This window comes from Astatotilapia calliptera, chromosome 5 (genome assembly GCF_964374335.1).
Source record: "Astatotilapia calliptera chromosome 5, fAstCal68.1, whole genome shotgun sequence".
Taxonomy (NCBI): Eukaryota; Metazoa; Chordata; class Actinopteri; order Cichliformes; family Cichlidae; genus Astatotilapia; species Astatotilapia calliptera.
Genome location: NC_137426.1, coordinates 23,047,885 through 23,066,171, shown reverse-complemented (window position 1 = coordinate 23,066,171; position 18,287 = coordinate 23,047,885). Strand labels below are relative to the sequence as shown.

Here is an 18,287-nt window from a genome sequence, read left to right as displayed (position 1 = left end):
AAGAAAAAATCCTGGATACGCCCCTGTAATTGTAACTAATTCAAACAAATAGTCCTGCTAAGTTGGTTTAGTTAGTTGGTTTAAATGCCCCATAAATCCATAGTAAATGATTTATTAGGCATTCTTTGTCACTTATAAACCCTTTGCAAAGGTTGTCTAAATATGAACTCCCGTTTAGCGTGTCCTTTAAAACCCACTACTCTGTAATCTATATGCAGTACGTGTACGCTGTTGTCTCTCTTACATTCACATGAACCCCCCCTCAGGTGCAGCCACAGTAAAACGTTGAGCTGGGCCCCACTACCCTCCCACTCTCTTTCCCCCTCCCTCCCGCTTTTCAACGGCCAAACTGCCGAGGCTGGATGCAGATAGAGAGGGGATTAGCTCAGGGTGGGGGATAGAGGGAGAACTTTTTTCCCTCTTTTGTGTTTTTTTAAGTGTCGTTTATTTCAGTGTGAAGAAAAGGAGAGGGGAGGTGTGTGTGTGTTTGTGTGTGTGAAAGAGAGGGAGGACTGGTAAGATTTTCCAGAGAGGTGGACTGAGACGGAAACTGAACATTTTAGTTTGAAAGTTGGGTCGGAGTGACCGAGGCTCTACCCGGAGAATGGAAGCGAGCTGAAGGTCCGCACATCTGCAGTCGGAGCCTTTCTTTTTCTTTCTTTTTCTTTTTCTTTCTTTCTTTCTTTTTTTTAAGAGATTTGCATAAGGAAAGGCAGGGACGGGGAGCAAGACCATGCAGCCGCTGCTGTCGGGTTAGTGGAGCTTGTGAGTTAGGGGAAGAAAAAAGGAAGAGCCTGAGGAGAGAAAACCGGTTTTCCCTTGAATCCTACCGCCGCTGCTTTTGTGTTTTTGAATGGTTGGCTGCCTTTCCTGCCTGACAGGGCCGAGTGTCACAGAAAAGTTTGAGGCTTCAGCAGCTCACGGGCGCGTCGGTAAGTTTGTAACTTTAACTTTAGGCTAACTTAAAACATATTTGTGTGTGTGTGTGTGTGTGTGTGTGTGTGTGTGTGTGTGTGTGTGTGTGTGTGTGTGTGTGTGTGTGTGTGTGTGTGTGTGTGTCGTCCACAATGCCAGCCTACTCTGGATGTCATCTGCGGTGTTAAGTGTGTCAGTGGATATCTGAATTCAGTTAACAGCCGTATGGAGACAATAGCCGCATATATTCCACTGATAGAGCTGTTGATGGCTGATTATAGTTGAATCCAGATCCTGACTGATCGATGCCAAGCTCTACAGCTGCTCCTCTTTTAAAGTTTTTTAAACTTGAGGCACGTAATGCAACTTATCCCGGAGCCTTTGGGCGCAAAGACGTAATGATCCGGGATAATGCAGGCTTTTTGTGTGCGCACTGAACCGGACACTTACACCAAAGTCCCACAGTAATGTGCTTTAATCAGTGGAGGCTAACAACTCAATGTTAGTTATGCTGAAGTTGTGTGTGGGGGGAGAAATAAAAGTCAAGATCTTAGTTGAAGTTATCAACCGCTGCTGATTTGTGCTTTTAATCCGGGTTTTATGTGAGAGCCACAGGTGGTTTGTAACAACACCCTACCTTCTTTTGTATCCACCCAGCGTGCATTCAAGGATAACTATATAGTTACATCTTTTTATGTCTGTGGATGGCGTGCAAAGAGCCCTGCCCTGTGGTTCTGCTGTGTGATCCAGGGTAGGAGTGCCTCTTGGTTTTTCTGGGCAGTATGATGACAACCTTCAGGTCCCGTCTTTACTGGGGGACCACAGTCTGCAGTTACAGCCCCTCCGTGCACCCCCCGCCATCTACACGACCTTCTCCCTCAGCCTGCACCAGATGGTTTTAAAAACTCCTTTGAACAGGCTGAGAGGAAGCCCTTCCCTGCTTTGGGGAAGGAGTAGAAGGAAGCGCGAAGCGCAGGGGCTGATGAAAGTCAGTCTGCAGATGTCAGCGTGGATGCATGGGTCTCGGTTTTTGTCTTTTTGATGTTAGTAAAATATGCTTGCTCATCTAAAATCACTGAAACACAAGGTGACATTTCAGAAAAATGTCAAACACTCTTTGGAGTGAGTGTATGCACATTTAAATCTTTAACTTGACATCTCGGTAGGACGTAGATTACAGTCTGTGTTGTTACATTTTTTCTCTCAAAGTGACCACAGGCTGGTTTTTATTCTTCTGACTAAAGCATTGACTTGCTGCCCGTCTTTATTTATCTGCAGTTTCAAACCTATATGAGACATGTTTTTGCTAAAGATGGAATATCTAAGTTAAATGTCCAAATGCAATGTCTTACAGCACATTGCCAAGTAACATTTAAGCAACAAGAAACACAAATACACTTGTACATCCAAAATGCTGTTGGATGATGATTATTTAGAAAAGTTCACCTCTGAAATTTTCAAGACATATGTGTTAGTGTGTCAGGCCACATGCTTGACCCCAGTACTCTGTACCCGTGACTCCCTCAGCTGCTAGGAAACTACAGCAAAGGTGTATTTCTGAAAACTTCAGTACTAAAGTAAGGCAAAAATGCAGAGTGCAATTTAAATAGATGTGGGCTAAATGGACCTTTACATGCACACAAATATTTATGGCCAAAATGCTGATTTAAATCATTTGACAACATGTACATTTTCCCATGCAACTGTGTTACATAACGACAACGTAAAACATCAAATGCAATGGAATCAGCTCAAATAAAATGTACCTGATTGGTATACATTTAGTTTATGTCAGTCATGTTTTCCTAAATGATTAATTATATGAGAAAATAAACCCTCGATTTTATATATTTCAGTTAGATTTTATTCAAAATTATTGCTTTACATTTACGAGGGCAAAGAATGAGCACTTGAAGCTACAAGCCTCATTCACCCATTCACATACACATTCACCAAGCTTTTTATTCTATGGCTAGGCGCCTTATCTAACATTCACACACACACACACACTTACACTCCGATGAATGAGGGGCAACCCAGGGCTCGGTATATATTGTCTTTGCTACAGTGCAGAAAAAAAAACTGCATTTCATCACGTTTTCATCAATTTTCTTTCACTCTAACCGTTGTCCTTTGTACTGATACGAAGCTAAACTGAGTGTTACATGTAGATTTTAAAGAAGTAAAGACCATAATTTTGAAGGGGGTTCTTCTTCCTGTTAAAAAGGAGATTTTCTTTCCCACAGTCTTCAAGTGCTTGCTCATAGGTGCTCATTGGATGGTTGGGGTTTTCCCTGTATTATCGTATCGTAGGGTCTCTATCTTTTAATATAAAGTGCCTTGAGGCAGCCATTATTGTAACTCGGAGCTGTATAGTTTGAATTGAATTGAACTGAATTCTCTAACATCCAAAAACTATTTAAAGTACTCTGTGCTATAGCTGTGACATGAGGGTGGTGCTGGGTTGGGGGGGAAATGAAGGACGTGTGATATTTTCGGCTTGTGACGGCGCTGTAGGGGGTACAATTATTGCAGGCTGGAATTATACAGAGAGGGTTAAAGGCCTGCTCTAAATGACAGAGCTGCATTGGAAGTGCTGCAGACGTACTGTATATAGACACAGCACTAGAGGTCCGAACCACTGCTGTGTTACGCTCTGACGTCCCTTCCTCTGTACTGGGCTTTCTTTACATTTCAGTGAGTGGCCTTTTTTCAAAGTTTCATGATTGGAGGTTATATTTAGACTCCGGCCTGGATGTCATTGTTCATCAGCCGCTTATATTATCTCATACACTGCCACGCTGGCGCTAACATATGGACATCAGACTCCACCACACAGCCTGCTAAACGCTGCTCCCCCACCACAGACGTTAATAGAGCGTTTGTGAACCCGCCCCTCCTTACAGCACATACGGTGCACTCACAGTGGTAACTTACCACAGCAGAGTTGATGAATGTACATTACACGTTAGTATATTTTCACTGTGTTAATGACCTTTTTCTCTGAGGTACAGTATACACTCATGCACCACTGACATGTGACTCTCTTCAAAAGGCTGCTCATTGTATATCAGATTTTTTTATGCCTCTTTATGAATAGCTCTCTAAGGATCTCTTTTATTGAGGTGAAAATCAGGCAAGCATGAAATGGAGAGATTAAAGAGCAGGAAAAAAGTTAGATTGCTGCTCATATAAAAAAAAGGGAGCCATAAGTGGATGTAATTGGGACCCAGGACTACAGGGGAAATGATTTTGCAGTGAAAATATAAACTTGACTGAATTAGAAATTCAACTAGTGGCTCTCTTATTGTCTTGCAGAGTACACGAAAATACTGCCAATGTGCATTTCCATACCTCAGGGTGATGACCTAATTCAGGGACCTCCCACTGTGGAAAATGAGGTTGGTTTTTTGACCTGGGTCAGTTTTGGGAGGCAAATAGAAGAAATTGTTTAACTTGAACTCAGCATTTAAGAGACTGTGGTCACAAGGCAGTTTATTATCCCCTCTGAACTGTTTGGTTAAAGGCATCGATTGCACTGAGTTTTGTGACATTTCTTTATAGACAGATGTACGGATCCCTGCGTGTGTAGGTATCTCTTTAGTATAGATCAGGACCACGAGGCAGAGAACACATGAAGAACTTTAAAGTGAGGGGGGGAGTTGCAGGTCAGATTTGTGCAGTGAAAAATTAGGTTTATGTTGATGTCGTAGTTCACATGCGGCCCTAAAACGGCTCTTGAAAGTTTGGATTGATATGTGGAAAGTTGTTAAAAACAAGTTGTTGTTAATTCATGTACAATGGAGTGAAAAAACACAGAGAGACCTGAGTTACCTACGCCTCAACAGCTTTGAAAAATGCTGCTTTTTAAAGGTTTTGAACCAAATAGCTTGCCCCTAGTTTTATAGCTCAGTTTATAAATCTCTGTGTGTATTGTGTGTTTAGTTTTTTGGCACTTAGTAATCAGAATGAATAAATAAAAGGACCACAGCCAAGAGTTTGTGACAGCTACTAATCTGTTTTCATACACGGATGCATATGAAGAAGAAATGCAAAGCCCGCAGGGACTCAAAGTCTGGTCAAAGTGAAAACTGACTGTCATGTGGTGCTTTGTTCGTTATGTAAGTTCTTAGCATACAAACATGGCAGTAGCTATGCAAAAAACCCTTCTGAAAGTAGCCACAATCACGTAAGCTGGGGCATTATGACATAATTGAAAGTGTTATGTGTAGCTTAGCCCATGAGCCAGACAGATTACCAGCTTATTAACGCTGCATCATAAGGTTGCCTATCCTGCAACTTCCTAATGGTCAAATTTCTCAGGTGAAATGGTTTCTAAAGACACTGCTAGTTTTTTGACTTCCAGGTAGTTGTTTTTCCTCAGCTTTGTGTGTTGATAATCCAGCTCTTTGATAGCCTTTTTGGTCCATGTCACAAACACAGGGGGTCAGTTCCTGCTGAAACCTGATGTTCCACTTCCTCATGTGGTCCTCAGTTTCCTGCTACGGCGAGGCAGGAAGCTCAGCAGTGGGTCATTTGAAGTCTTGCTCTGTCTGCTTTAGAGTTAAAGCAGATGTTATTTTGATAAGTTTTGTGCTTAGCACAATATGTATTATCATATTTAAAGACCCCAGCTGTGACATTAGTTCGCTTTATTCACATTTTTATTTTCTTGACTCAGTCTTCCAGCTGGTTGGGGTCTTCACCTTGAGGAGACATAATTTATACCAACAACTGTTGAGACCCCAGTGCATCTCGCATTCTTGGTAGGGTCTTCCAAGTGAAGCTGTCAGACGGCCAGGCCATAGCTCTGCAGGTTTTTCAGTTCTCAGCTGGCCCCGGCCGTCAAGTCGGAGAAACGCTCCCAGAATCTTTGGCTGTGCTCGCGCACGCCCACCCCCTTGATTAAACACACCCGCATTAGCTATGTGGGGAACTTTTAGTCAGCCTTGTCTGTTCCAGCAGCTGAGCACTCAAATCTGTGCTGTTCAGGACAGCACCCCGCTGGGTGTGTTCAAGGGGAGGATACCCAAGGACAACACGTTATTCCAATAGCGCTGCAGCTGATACTGAGTGTGAGCTCAGTGAGCTTTGTAGAAGGGATCTGAATTATTACTTGTTCATTGTGTTTTAACAGTGCAGAGGTAGACAGGACACAAAGAAGGGAGGGAAATGAAGTGCAAAAGAGTTATTAAACTGTACAAGCTGCATTTCACAGTAATTTCAGGGCACTTTATGTTGTAAAGTATAAACCTTCCAATGGTGCAATATCCCAAAGAGAAATGGAACTATTTTCTGTTTTCAGCTGGAAGAAATCTGCAGCAAAAGCAGACTTGGGAGCGGCCGATCCAGCTCAATGGAGACAAAACAGAAGAGACTAGAGAAAATACAATAGAGACTACAACAGAGAGAGAAGACAAAGAGGAAAAAGATAAAATTATGGGAGGGACGACATAATGACATGCAGCAGAGGCGCAGAAATTTATGGAGCCAGAGAGAAGCAAAGCTCAGGGCATTCATGATATGAGATTCTCCAGTAAAAACTAAATTGATTGAGCAATAACTGTAAGTGTGATCAGTACAGAAACTTTCAGCCCTGTTCATAAAAGGAGCTACACTGTCTGCCTCAGTAAGACTTTTTAAAACTGAAGGAACCACAAACCTGCACTCTGAGGTGCTTTAAAGGGTTAAAAGCTATTGTGGACTTTACTGTGTGAACTAATGAAGGGAAGCTACAGAAATCTGATTCGTGTTGCTAATTCCTCATTGTACTCACACTGCAACACTTTGGATTAGCTGATGGTTTGTCACAGCGGAGCTTCTGGCAGTTTTTGGGATGTTTTATCTAAGAAGCAACAGATGCATGGGCCTATTTTTGAGTGGCAGTTTGAGACACATGGTAAGCATTTATAAGAATACTTATATGAAGGGCATTTTCCGGCCTTGTTTTCTAATGAGTTACTTTCATTGATGACGCATGGCCTAATTCAAAGTATGTAAACAAGGTGCCAGCAGCAGCTGCAGCAGCAGCATTATATCCAGTGATACAGCGAATATCAAATGTAAGCACAGAAGTAGCTTTGGGTAGTTTTCCCCCCCAGAAAATCTAGTAAAGTAAACTTATAAAATATGTACTTAACACTTACTAAAGTAACTTAACCTTGTAGCGCTGCACACCACGGTCGCATGATTACACTGAAAATTGTTGTCTACCTCTGACGTCAAGCTTTTTAACCTGTTGCTTAAAGCCCTTGTTTTCCACCGTGTAAGCACAGCAATAATTTCCATTCACCGCTTGCTCTTCCTGTCATGCGGGGGGATAGTAAATAGCTCGTCCTCACTCATTCTTATTCTGCTCAGGCTACGGGCACGAATGCCCTAAAATCCTGATGCGTTTCTCTGTTGTTAGACCCTCCATGAGGAAGGGTAGGTGTTATACTTCACCTTAAATGTAGATTTAAGGTTACGGGTGATTTGTTTGTTTTTTTTGCATTATAGGAAGACAAGGTAAAATTTTATTTGACCTCTTTATGTCTTTATATAAATAAAATAAGGAAAATTTAAAAAGAGGCTTTTCTTATGAAAGGTTTTTAGAAAGGCCCATTTTTGTCCAACTACACCCAAGCTCCCCCTGGCTGGTGGTCCTGTGTATGTGTTGGTGTCTATTATTAGCTTATCTAGGTGTCATATTTTGAAAATTTCCCAAATAGCTGCTGTAAAACTAACGAATTTCACTTTAATTTCCACTGAGTCGTCAGAATTGAATTCATTAACCTTTTTGCAGTACTTTGCTGCATGGGGGAAAACCAGTGATGCTACCTTCTGACTCAAAGCGCTGCCAGGCCAAAGTGCAGCCTCGGAGAGCTGCCTGTGTGGCTGCAGACTCAAAGTCTAGTTGACTTCTAATGAATCTGTTGCCAGGCAGCTTGTTGAAAATTCTGCATTGTAAGGTTTTTTTTTTTTGGCGGGGGGGCTCCAGGGAGTTCAAGCGTTAAGACTGATAGCTCTGTCTTCCAGTTTAGGACCACCCTTCATCACTTACCAGCCGTCTGAAGGCAAATACTTGGCTCCCCTCTTAAAGCAAACGACTTGGGATGTAGCAGCGTCCTTGCTGCTGCGCTCAGTCATCTTTATGCGGTCTCGTTTTTCATTCGCATGGTTTCCTCCGAGTGCCACTAGAGGTCACAGCATGGGCCTCAGAGTCTTTGTTTTGCCCCATAATGGCTCTATTCTCCCACAGCGGCAATGACTCCCAAGGCTGCTACACATAAGACACCATTGTGACGAAAAGGGAGCATGAGGCAGAGGCATGGGAGTAAAACATGGGTGTATATGTGTGTGAAGCTGAGGCAGATTACTGTTAAAATCCTGCTGAAATATGAGCTGATCTCTAGTTTAAGAGTGAATTAAGTCATTATCTTAGCAGTTAAGATATGAGATCCAACAGTAACCAGATATGTGAGAGAAAGGAAGAGGCCTGGGTTGTTATTTCGTGTTAGCGCCGCCGCCGTCCTCCTGCTGTTTAACTAAACCTAATTAGAAGACGACAAAGTGTTCATTCAGAGTCGGGCCTGTGAGTGTAAATGTGGAATATTGTTAATGTGGAATAACAGGAATTACTATAAAAGTAATAATATTTAATAACGGCCCACAAATCTTCGTGGTAAACATTATTCAGGTTGGTGTTGCTGTAGTTGTTTAGAGCCAGTTACCTACCCAGGACTTTAGTCTTCTACTAATTTAAAGGAGTAACGATGCCTGGAATATGAAGAAGCCATCAAACTTGTAAAAACTGTTAAAAAAAAAGAAGACAAAATTGAAGCAGCTGTTTCATATCAACACTGACCAGGTGTCATAATAACACCAGCTAATGCAAAGAGTCTTTGACACAAACCAGCTGGGTTTAACATTGAGTTGAGTGTACACTAAAAGTCAGCTCTATTCATAAATAAAGTGCATCAGCCAACTTTCTTCATTCAAATTCATTTGACACCTAAAGAGAGTCACGCATATACAAAACCTTCCCCTTCTCTCACATGACTGCACCTTTGGTAACACGAGGAGGGTGACCGTAGTACTTCCCCAGCCGGAGGTAAACAAAAGCCTCTAACAGTAAGGGATTTTTTCCCCTTCTAAACCTCTTTCACAACACACTGACGCGAACATCTGCTCGAAATTTAGTGCTTACTCTGAATTTTAGGAGGTAGCATTAACCCTTAATCATACAAAGAATGCAAAAATGTCGAAGAAAGACACCAGCTGTCATATTTGCACTGATCCACCAATGCTGCCCGGACCTCTGTGCATAGCTGCGTCCCAGAGCTGAGTATGGGCCTTCATTGTAAGCTGGCAAGGGCTGATGTGAAGATTATAGTCATGATTGTAAACAGAGATCTGGCCCGCAGCAGTCATTCTTGTTAGAAAAGTTTTTTTTCTCCTTTTTATTATTTGTCCTGCTGTAGTCAACAGAGAGCACAGCTTGGTTTCATTACTTTTTAAAAACAAACAAACATTTTTTTTGCAATCTTTCTATTTGCACAACAGCTTATTCCTTTTGGTTTACTGTTCCAATGAAGAAACTGACAAATAGGAGTCATTATAGTCTGAGAATGAGGTTTTTTATTATGAGAAAAGTAAGATATGCATATCTTTAAGTCATTAATCAGTTTTAAAATGCAGGGGAAGCCCAGCAGACTTGCACTGATCATGTATTTTTTCTTCTGTGACCCACAATTGGGACTTTGCAGTTTCAGTGACAGAAAGAAGAGGGGCAGAGAGGGAAAAAGGCAGAAGAACTGTGAGAGACTGCAAAAGAAAAGAGAAATTTCCAGTGGCCAGTTCATTTTTTCCATGTAAAGTCATTCTTAGGCAGGACATCCAAATTAGTCATTCTTCTGTCTGAGGAACAGATAGAAGAAGTGTGTAGAGTTAAAGAGAAAACAGCTGCAAGGTGGGGGAACTTCGATGTGAAACACGGTGAGGTAAAGATGGACAGAAAGAGAGGAGCTGGTTATTAAGGAGAAAAGGCAGCACCGAATGTTCCTGAGTGTCTCAAGTAGAAACGTGAGTTAGTTGTAATCGGATCTCAGCTGCGGTGAGCTCATACAGGAGTCCTGCCAGCAGCCTCAGAAAGAGCAGTCCACCCATAAGTCTTTAGCCCCACTGCAGCCCTCTGTGGCGATCTGCAGGCCTGCCAGCTTAAATAGCATATATAATCTTTTAAGAGTGCTTGTTGGTGCCCTTCCTCTGAAAAGAGATTATAACAGAGTAGAAGAGAAGGTGGTGGGGAAATATTAACAGTCGCCTGCAGTTACAAAAGTGGACTTCAGGCCAATTTAGCCCATAGATAAATCTGTGCCTTTGTTTTCCACGAAACGATTGGTGATTTATTTATTTATTTTAAGGAAAGGGTGAATTACTCAGGGGAGAGAAAATTAAAAACACAATCTGTTAGTGTTAAAAAAATTGGGTGTAGAAGAGTGGTTTTCATGAGACGGTAAAACGTGGTGAAGAAACATAATTCCTTTACCATGAAACCAGAGTTTGTTGACATATAAAAATTCCTTTTCAGGAAGATCTGAGCTTGCATATGAGCAGAGCGAGTGAATGAGATGTTTGACTGCAACATTTAGGGTTTTATTGAGTTGCAGTGAGAGTTGCACATACAGAGCAACATACAGATTTAACACCCTACTTTTGAATTACTTTATTTTCAGTGTTAATCAGCATTAAAAACGCTTCACTGACTAGGATACGGTCACCCTTTCTTAGGTTTCCTTGTTTTATCGGCACTTTTCTCTTCTCTTGCAGTCACACCTGCTCTGATGGACTTCAGATAACGCCCACAGCGGTCCCCGCCTTCCTTATCCTGACTTTCAGCCTGTCCCAGAGCCTCAAAGTTCAACACGATGACGGATCCCACTGGACTGAGCTCTGAGGGGGCAGGGTCAGCCATGGCAGATGCCTGTAGTTTGGAGATAGAGAGGAAGTATGATGTCATCCCTACTGTCATCTGCTCCATGTGTTGCCTGTTTGGAATCATCTACTGCTTCTTTGGTGAGGATCTCTGCTGGCTTACAGAATTTGAAACTTGGGGCAACATGAGACTGCAGGCGCACGTGCAGTCTGCTGTTTTTATCTTCTGGTCATATATTGGCCTAACTTCATTTTTAGTTTCCTTCCAGTTCTTCATTCTCTAATTTCCTCACTACACGTCTCTCCTGTGTGCCCTCCTCCGCCAGGTTACCGGTGTTTCAAAGCTGTCATGTTCCTGTCTGGCCTGATGTTTGGCTCGGTCATCATTTTCTTGCTGTGCCACAAGGAGCACGTGCTGGACACGCAGCTGAGCGTCGAGGCCAGCGCGGGCATCGGCCTCGGTATAGGCCTCCTGTGCGGCCTCGTCACTATGCTCGTGCGAAGCGTCGGCCTCTTCATGACGGGCCTGCTGCTCGGCTTCCTCCTGGCTCTCGCCGCCCTGCTGGTCACTCAGCAGTTCTACACACCTACCACACTGTGGGTGCCGCTGGGCGCTCTTCTGGGATCGGGCATGCTGTTTGCCGTGCTGACACTGCAGTGGCAGAAGATGTTCACCATGCTGTCCACCGCTGTGTTTGGGGCGGCCATCATGACAGTGTGTGCCGATTACTTTGTGGAGATGCTGGTTTTGGGAATGTACGTGTATGAATGCCTGCGCCTCACACCCGGACAGGCGCTCTGCTGGTACAGCTGGGTCATTCTGGGCATCTGGCCTGCTCTCAGCCTCATAGGAGTGCTGGTCCAGTGGAAACTGACGGACAACAGCTTCTCACACACAGAGGGTAAGCGTGGCGCTTTCATTCCTCCGATGAATCAAATCAAGCCAAGGCTTAAACTTAGCATCAAAGTATTCTCTCCGTATGAAAGCAAAGTCTGGCGATCACATCACATCTTCTGACCTTTTTGTGTGAAATCATTTAAATCTGAACTGCTGGAATTTTTCAAGCTTAGGTTTCCCGCATGAAGTGAAAATAGCAAACTTTTACTTTCACAAAATTAACATTTTTTTTCTCATATTACTTTCATAAATATAGACTCACATTTTTCAAGCACGATTCACAATTGATAAAAGTTGCTCTCGAACTTTCCCTTCACCTCATAGTTGTCATCAGTCGGAGACAGAAGAGAGTCCAGCTGATGCGGATCCGAGAGAAAGACGCCAAGAAGCGACAGCAGGCAGGTGGGCAGGAAGGCACTTACCGCCGTAAACCCACCCCAGTGAAACGTTACGCTGGGGATCTACTGGCACCGGTCAGTGTGACAAACATGCCGCGTGCGGTAGCGATTAGACGTTAGACGCTGGACTTTTTTCTAGCTCTTTGTTCGCTTCGCTAATCTCTCTGTTTTTCTTCTTCTTCTTCTCCTCAGAGCTACCTGCAAAGTCTGCGGGACAGACAGATGGGCACCGGCACTTCCCTTAGCAGCGTGGGAACCGCCAACCACACCACGATCGACTTGGACTACGACACTGGCTCCACGGTGCCCCTCACAGCCACAACGCCAGTCGTCAGGGTCTGAGCAGCACAAACATAAGAAGGGACTACTTAATGCACTCTGGTTCTCCAACTGTGTCTTCCTAATGTAGAGTAGAAGTTAATAACTGCTCTTCTATCCATGGGGTGTTTGTCGCCCTTGAACTGATTTTCTCCTCAGTGGGTCGCAGGTGTTCAGCAAAACACAGCGCTGCTGGAGAATGTAAGAGGATGAGGCTAAAACCACTGCAACTTCTGTGTTTCACAGAGAAACACAAGAAAAACCCCAGACACGAACAAAAATAAAGGTCGACCATTTCCACTCTTCACTGAGCACATAACAGCCCAATGAGCCTCGAAGACAGATGTGTTTCTGTTCTGATAGTGAACATCACAAAGCAATGCTTGACATTACATGTACTGTACTTCAGAAGTTAGTCATCGCAATCAAGTGTCGTGTTATTACCTGTTTTACCCTTTTCCCGTCCGGTCGTAGGATTTTTTTTTGGGGGGGGGGGGGAGGTCTTGTCATCACAGTAAATTTTATTTTGTGTATTTCTTCAGATGGAGTATGATGAAAAAGTGAAGTATAGGACCTGGCTGTGTGGAGTAAGACAAAGTGAAGTGAAAACTAAATGATGTGAGAGAGGAAAAAACCTTTTGCTGGGACCTTTAGCGGGATCTTCTAGCAGAACTCTAACAAATTCTGTGATCTTTCTGTTTTTGCAATGTAGCTCCCATCAGAATAAAATGGGCGGTGATTTAGAGTCCACTTTTTATAATTTAATTTATATAAAGTTCAAGTACCTTAGTAGCGCTAAGTAAAAAAAGAAGAAAAAACTAAACAAAAACAAAGCATGTTTGTTGTTGATCTGTAGATTTTTAAATAATTATCCAGATGTTGTTGGGATCTTTTTTTGCAGTGACTACACACGTGTTGCCCGAATCTGTAAATACCTGTTGATAGAAGTGTCAAAGATTAATAAATGTGTTTAATAATAAGCAGTTTTTAGTCGTCTCTTGAGTCAGGGGGGAGTTATTGAGACTGTTTGTCTCTCCGGGCTCTTAGCAACACTGCCGGCATTACTCACCAGATTTCTCATAGGCAATAAAGAGGTCATGGGGAGGATTTCCTACTCTGCAATTGGTTGGAGTTGCCATGGCGCTCGCACAGTTTTCTGATTTTTTTTCTTTGCAGACACAATGTGAGACAGACCGCCCTTTCATCACAGTAAATATTTTTTTTCTGTCCTTTCAATGTGGCTGTGTGAGCAACTGTTGTGAAGATGCTGTGAGCAATCCGAGACGCAGTTTTATTGTTGATGTTATGTCTTGTTTATTCGTAGAAAATGATACATTTTCACTTTAAACAAGGGAACGAGTGAGTGTCTCGTGCTTTTCTCGCAGACCAGTGTTACTCATTGAACGCAATGAAGTCCATAAACACAACTGACCAGAAAGTGCACGTTCCCGTCATCGTATTACGTCTTACTGAGTGTATAGTGACAGCTAATCCAACACACATGTTAAATGGAAAAAACAAAAAACAAAACAGCTTTGATTTTTCTCAAGGATCATATAATACAAAAGTTTGCACAATCCTGCATTCAGAGACACACAAACACAAACCTGCTCTCGAGGGTACAGGTTCCCACACTAGCTTTTCCATTAATGTGGTCAGTGATTACTTACGATGAATTGCTGCTCTTGAGGTTAGGGTGGCTTGTAAATGCCCTGTGCTTCACACCTTTTGGTACCTGCTGCCCCCTGATGGTGGAGCACTAGCATCGCATCCAGCGTTTCTTCTTGCTCAGTGGATAGCCTCTCTCTGCTTTCAGCTGCTCATTCACTCGCCAGTAGTCGTCTCCCTTGAATATGTATATTTTGCCATTGGTCCAGGTGAAGGCTGCATGAGGAGCGGGTGGCACTCCAGTGAAGAGCATGCTGAGCGGCTTGGGGTAGAAAGTTAGGTCGTTGTATTTCAGCTCATCCCACTGCCAGTGCTCTGATCCCTACACAGGGTGACGGAAATAAAAAAACAAATGAGGCAATGAGGAATAGAAGGTGTGGATGTAGATGCATGTTTAAGTGCTTCTCTTCATAGCTACCTTAATGAAGACAAGCTTTTTGTTCTTCTTCAGATACAGGGCTGCATCGATATTAGGGGGAATCCTTTTCAGCTCTTTGGGGTAGCCGTAGTCCAGAACAAAACTGGTATACCTCCACACTTTATTGCCTGTGACCAGAAAGAGCACAAACCTTTTACGCTGACTATTCCGACCCAGAGAGCGGTGGGTAACTGAAGTGTAGCTTGACTGGACTAAAATTACCTTTTAAGAAATATGTCTTGTTGGTTCGCTGAGAGTACACAGCAGCATTTAGGTTTCCTGGGAGGCCTCTCCACAGTCTGTCAATTCTTATAGGTGGGTTGTGTCCCAGGTCAGAGATAGTCCACACATAATCACCACTAAAAGCAAAGGTTTTCTCCCAGGGACCTGATTGAACAAATAATAACAGCCATTCATGAGAAACGATCTGAATAACAAGATCTATTAACCCTTTTAACTCATGGTGACTTTGTAATCTTGGTATATTGAAGTTTCATTCTTTAAACTAATTTCGATGGCCTAATGTAAAGTTAGCTGGTCTAGCAAACACTGATCGATAACTTACCTAATATAATCGCATCCAGTGTTGCTGTGCAGGGATCAGGGATGTTCTCAGTCCCCTGGCTGCTCACTGTGGGAACCAGACTGTCTGGAGTTGTGGGACTGGCTAACGTGCTTATGATGCGTTTGCCTTAAACAGATAAGTTAAACATTTTAGGACGATTGCATGTTTTCTTATATGCAATCAGAGCCCAGAATCATCACCCTTAAACTGACAAATGTTGTATATGTGCAACATCGACAGCCCAGGTCCAGTAACAGCACCAATCATGTTGCAGGACCCCCTCGACACACTCACCGTATAGTGCCTGGATGCCATTCACGTCATCTGAGTGCAGCCTGAAGTTGACACGGTAACCAGAGTAGATCGGTGCCATCAGAGCGCTTCTGAACTGAGAGTGACCCAGGCCGAGAGCATGGCCAATTTCATGAGCAGCTACAATACGCAGATTAGTGCCATAATATGTTCCCTCAGTCCAGAACTCATCCTCATCAAAGTGGACAATACCCGATTCTGGTGACTCAGCATGGGCCAGTACATGACCTGCACCCAGAGCAAATAAACAGTCACAGTCCCAGCAACCCAGTCACAGACGACCTAGTGACACATGCATTTATAAACAAGACTTACCACGGCCATCAAATGGGACAGAGCAGAATCCATCTTTCTTATGGAAGGAGATCTTTATGTCGGCTCTGCCATAATCGACCTCTCTGAAGGTCAAAGCCGCCACATCGCTCCAGTACTTGAAGGCAGAACGGACGGCGTTCCTGACGTCTGACTTGATCATGTCAGGAGTGTAGTTGTAGATGCGATAGGTTAAGCTCCTTTTCCTCCAGCGGCCTAAAAGAGAAGAACATTTTGTTTCTAAGTCATCATAATGAAACCGAAATCAAGACTTTATGTACTTTATGCGTGGAGAGTTGGGTGGTTGAAAATGCATTTTGTCAGCTCCTCAAGTAGAGTGGATGAATTTGAAACTGCATGGAAAAGCCTGTTTCAGGAGTGTGTTTAAACTAACGTCATAGCTGTTGCCTTTAAAGATCCAGCTTTTTAATGCTAATCTGCAGCTGTAACAAGTTAACAAACGAGTACTAAATCATACTATACCCGGTCATGACAGCTTGTCTTGTGTAATATACATATATTCTTAACTGTAAAGCCTCAGGATACTAGAAACACTGATGTCTTGCTGCTCGTGGTTTTATGAAACTAAAAAAACTAAACAAACCAAAATAATCAGGAAATTGTGACACTGGCTGGGTATTTTGTATAACAGTTGCAAGTAAATGTTAAAACCACCAATGTACACAATTTGCTTCTCACCCATCACTCTGTACTTGTGAAATTTCTTGTTGAAAGGATCCTCCAAACCACAGCGGGGCTGGTTCATCACTTCCAGTGTGGCTTCATCTAACTCTCCAGTAGGTGGCAGATCATTCACTCTCTGGAAGACACTGATGAATACAAGGAAATCAAATATCTGTAAAGTAATGGAAAAAAAACACTCCACCCCACATCCTGTGTAGGGAGTATCGCTCTAACAGATCCTGATCTAACAGCAGATGTTACTGGAAGTGTGTTCTCTGTAGAAATAGCAATAATCTACTTTACCTGAGGCCTTCAATGACCTCCTCTAGGTAACGAGGGTCCAATGTATCGATGGGCTCATTCAGGTAGCCGTACTGCCTCAAATAAGCCTGTGCATGTGTGAGAAAACAACAAAGCTGTCATGTGCGACCACGATAAATCAACTAATTTGGCAGGAAAATAAAGAGACATCTATAAACACATCATAAGGACTCTCTGATTAGATAAAGTAAAAAGGTCTGCTTTTAGAGAAGTTTTCAAACAAGTCACAAAACGACCTGCCATCTTACCGTTGCTTCACTGAACTCCGTCCATGGTACCACTGCGCAAAATACTCCTTTGAGGCTGAACACCGGCAGCAGCAGCACCAGCAGCAGTCCTTTGTGCTCCATAATCATCCTCAGATTTAGATTTCACAGCCGGTGCTCCGGAGACGTGCTCAGCGGAGTCCCACAGCAGACTCTTTGTTCTCTTGGCGCTCCAGCGGTTTTTAACTCGTCCGGCGCATGAGTCAGCCCCGCAGCTGTGATGATCCACCTCTGAAGAATGAGGATTACAAGAGCAGCCAGTTGACCTACTATCAACATGTCTGCTGTTAAATTGTACAGCTGTCAGGGAAGACCGAAAGCCCCCCCCTGCCTGCATGCTCTACACATAAGATGTAGTAAATGTTACAGTAGTGTGGGTTTAGTTTGGTCTTTTTATGAGCTGGTGGAGAGAGGGCCTTCTTCCTGAACATAGCAACACTGATATATCACTATCCAGGATTACAGCAGAGTTGTTCATTCCTTAACACATGACTGGAGTTCAGGTATGGGCCTAAACCACAGGATTTGCCCTGCCCTCTGTTTTCACATTCCTGTCACCCCCACACCTGTATTACCTGGAACAGATATCTTTAATACACAAACAGATAAAAGCTTTAGTATTTCCATTTGTGGAACAGTATTCTTAGTGGACCTGCATTTTATTTTATTTTTTTCCCCATTTTTTAAAAATGTTGTTTTGCGATTCTCCTTATTGTCTTTAATTTCACAAATAAGAAAAAATATACTGTCACAGCTGCGGCGGCAGTCGTGTGGGGTTGAAGGGAAAGGGACCCAATCGGGGGCACTGACGATGCAATGAGTGAGCTTTATTTACATGAGGTGATAATACAGACAGAGCAGAGATGGGACAGACGGGAACTAAGAACAAACCTAAACTGGGACAATCTAACAAACAAATCTGAATCCGTAACTGACAGGAAAACATACAGGGTGGAACACGGGATGACACGACACAGGAAGAAACACGGAGGAAACAGACGGACCAGTAACAAGCAGAAGAAAACACAGGGCTTGTATACACACAGGAGCAATCAGGGAATGGGAGACAGGAAGGAAACAAAGCCGGGAGAAATCAGAACTGACAAGACAAGGGGAAGCAAAACCAGACACACTACACACAGGACAGGGACCATCAAAGTAAAACAGCAAATACAACAGGTATGAACAAACACGAGCTTAACACAAGACATCAGACATGGCAACAGGGAGGGAACACAGAGACGTGGGAGCAGCAAAGGCACAGAGACACAGAACAAAAGGAGCTCAAAAATACAAA

At 43.2% G+C, this 18,287-nt stretch overlaps 2 protein-coding genes across 5 annotated transcripts; one reads left to right on the top strand and one right to left on the bottom strand.

Annotated features, from left to right (window-relative positions):
- Positions 1-275: 275 nt before the first annotated feature.
- LOC113022614 (transmembrane protein 198-like) lies at positions 276-13,424 on the top strand. Of its 4 annotated transcripts, none has more exons than XM_026168198.2 (5): positions 276-932; positions 10,726-10,971; positions 11,157-11,732; positions 12,053-12,130; positions 12,319-13,424. In XM_026168198.2, the coding sequence occupies exons 2-5, from the start codon at positions 10,824-10,826 to the stop codon at positions 12,369-12,371; spliced, it is 855 nt and encodes a 284-aa protein (XP_026023983.1). In that variant the 5' UTR covers positions 276-932; positions 10,726-10,823; the 3' UTR covers positions 12,372-13,424. The 4 variants fall into 4 exon arrangements, with proteins under 4 accessions (XP_026023983.1, XP_026023982.1, XP_080157457.1 ...); XM_026168197.2 differs by having other exon boundaries at positions 292-932; positions 12,053-12,201; XM_080301331.1 differs by lacking the exon at positions 276-932 and adding an exon at positions 4,233-4,316 and having other exon boundaries at positions 12,053-12,201.
- Positions 13,088-17,225, bottom strand: mmp19 (matrix metallopeptidase 19). Its single transcript, XM_026168196.2, has 9 exons — positions 16,973-17,225; positions 16,707-16,792; positions 16,419-16,549; positions 15,723-15,935; positions 15,390-15,635; positions 15,096-15,221; positions 14,753-14,917; positions 14,531-14,658; positions 13,088-14,434 (listed from the first exon to the last, which is right to left on the bottom strand). Exons 1-9 carry the CDS (start codon positions 17,078-17,080, stop codon positions 14,204-14,206), a joined length of 1,434 nt encoding a protein of 477 aa, XP_026023981.2. The 5' UTR covers positions 17,081-17,225; the 3' UTR covers positions 13,088-14,203.
- Between the last annotated feature and the right edge of the window lie 1,062 nt (positions 17,226-18,287).